Here is a 2,500-nt window from a genome sequence, read left to right as displayed (position 1 = left end):
TGCATCAAACTCAAATGCCGCCCCATATTCTGGGTCAGACTGTCCAGTGCGCACATGTGCCTGCTGGTTCTCAGTTAGGAAGTCAATAAGTTGCGTGCGTGTTCCATTATCCCAGATGAGGTATGGAGTTTGCACATTACTTGTGAGGATTTTCAACACCTGTAAGGCATAATGGTATTAGTTTTAAAAGCTTGAGGGAAGAGCAAAGTAGAAAAGGGGGCAGGGTTGAATGGGTGAAGGAGAACAGAAAAGAAATAGAGATAGAGAAGATGAGGAGAACTAAAGAGAGACTTATATTTCTATAGGTTTTGCTTTTGAGTTGATGGGATCTGTTCATAGTGGTGTGTATGAGTATGTGGATGTGTCAATATGTAAATATAGGGGTGTATATGTGTCAAGAGATAAATGCACATTACTCAGATGGTATAAATGTTATGATGTTAGCTTCACTTTACTTACTGACTGACTGACTGACAGACTAAAAGAAAAGACAGAAAAAAAGAAGAAAAAATAGAAAGAAAAAGAAAGAAAAAAGGAGTATCCTAAAGGATACTCTATGTTTTCACTGGCATGATGATTCTCTTTACACTTACAAAGAAAAAAAGAAAAAAGGAAACCAGCATAATCTTTGGTTATATCATATATATATATATATATATATATATATATATATATATATATATATATATATATATATATAACATTACACATTTCACAAACACAAAGAAAGGATAACATCAGTCCAAGTAAAGGTCTACTAAAAATAGCTCCTTGCAGACAATAATAAATAACTATGACTATGACAATTAAATGACAAAAAAAAAATTCATAACCTTGGAAAGATTTCTTTTGTTAAACATTCATCATGGTTATAGTCTCTTCATTCTTTTTTCAAAAGCTAATTAAGAACCATTGGTATGAAGAGTATAAAAAATTGTATTTCTTTTTGTTTTCATGAATCCTGTTTGTTGTTATATTGTTTTTCACTGAAAATTTCATATGAATGTACTTTATAACAAACCTCTTCTGACGACATTGCAGGTATGAGAGAGACAACATAGGGTGTTAGGAGCTTCTGCAGGACCCCATGAATGACTGTGTTGGAAGGGGTCGTTTCTTCCTCCTTGGTATACAGGCCAGCCAAACGACCACAAGCACAGAGGGATAACTTTGCAAGCTGATTACTCATCTCCTGATACACAGCAAAAGGAAAAATATAATTATAGTTGGAAGTTTAAATGCTGGTTAGATAAACAAATTTCGTGACATATTATATAGCTGATGTCATATGATATACCAGATGATATATGATATAAGATGATATAAGATAAACCAGATGATAAATGATACATCGGATGATAAATGATACATCAGATGATTTATGATATAATTTTTGTAGAAAGTCCAAAGTTCTATTACAGCTCTTCAGGAAAAAAAATTATAAATATTGGAGTAAAAACATTTTCACTGTAAAGAAATGAAACCTTAAAATCCTGACAAACTTCAGCATGAAACAAATTCAGATTTTCAAAACATGGAAGTTGAATAAAGAATGGGAATGTGTTATGCAGATTAACTATTTCCAGAGCAATAGCATGTACATGCTCCTTCATTGTAGCCAAACAGTAGGTATACAAATGTTAGTCCTATGTGCAAGGTTGACAGTGATAAGTACAAATTTTATTAACTGAAATTTACTTAACTGATGTATGCATCACATCCTATGGTGGATGCAGCCAACTAACTGTTTCTTAAAGGAAGAGCTTGAAATGGGGGTTGGCCTCTCAGTCTCAGTAGATATCTTTTCCTCTCTCATTCATACATGCTTTGATGCATGCTTGTTATTCTGAACCTACTACTCTTTTTTTTTTACCCATACATTACCTCCTGTTCCTCTACCTTTAATATATTGAATACGGGGGATGGAGGAGTAGTGAAGGTTTATCTTCTGCTCTCTTTTTCCACAGGGTTATCATGCATTTGGTATTTATAGGGCTCTTGTTTCCTAATGGTAACCATGATGGCAAATGTTACTTGGGCTCTGGCTGTTAATCTACTACCTTTCAGTGTAGTCCTCTATGGCAAGCACCTTATAGATAGACTGGCTCCTGATCGTATATACCAGTGCAGCCACTCACAAACTACATGGTTGTGGTGGTTACCTAATCTCTGTCTGGTTAGCTTTGGTGAGACTCTGCCAGACTGAACAGGCTCCGACTATTGTGTTGCTGCTGAATGATCTGTTACCTCCCCTCATTCTCCAAGTTGCAATGGGGCAGGAAAGTTTTGTTTATATTGTTTAAACTCTATAAAATTCAATCTGTCATGAGTGTGGCTTTTCACAAAATATGCTGGCTTCAGTATTTGCCATAATTACGAAAAGCCTGTCACAAAGTCACTGGCAAGTGACTTTTTCATTTATAGTGACAATTAGATACACATAGTATGTACTAATACATAAGATACTGTTTGGCAAGTTTCCTTTAGTCATACCTCCATT

General features: G+C 34.8%; 1 protein-coding gene across 5 annotated transcripts in view; it reads right to left on the bottom strand.

Moving 5' to 3' along the window:
• The window catches only part of Rme-8 (receptor mediated endocytosis 8), a 69,100-nt gene that overhangs the window by 18,541 nt on the left and 48,059 nt on the right, over positions 1–2,500 (bottom strand). For all 5 annotated transcript variants that reach the window (XM_027350917.2, XM_070137853.1, XM_070137854.1 and 2 more), the window contains 2 exons: positions 1,022–1,192; positions 1–159 (listed from right to left, as the gene is read on the bottom strand). The exon at positions 1–159 is cut by the window's left edge and continues 72 nt beyond it. In XM_027350917.2, coding sequence (XP_027206718.2) covers positions 1–159; positions 1,022–1,192 — 330 coding nt within the window. The remainder of the gene's footprint in view (positions 160–1,021; positions 1,193–2,500) is intronic.

The sequence above is a fragment of the Penaeus vannamei genome, chromosome 23 (assembly GCF_042767895.1).
Source record: "Penaeus vannamei isolate JL-2024 chromosome 23, ASM4276789v1, whole genome shotgun sequence".
Lineage (NCBI taxonomy): Eukaryota > Metazoa > Arthropoda > Malacostraca > Decapoda > Penaeidae > Penaeus > Penaeus vannamei.
The sequence above is the reverse complement of the archived record's forward strand: the minus strand, read 5'-3'. Positions and strand labels throughout refer to the sequence as shown.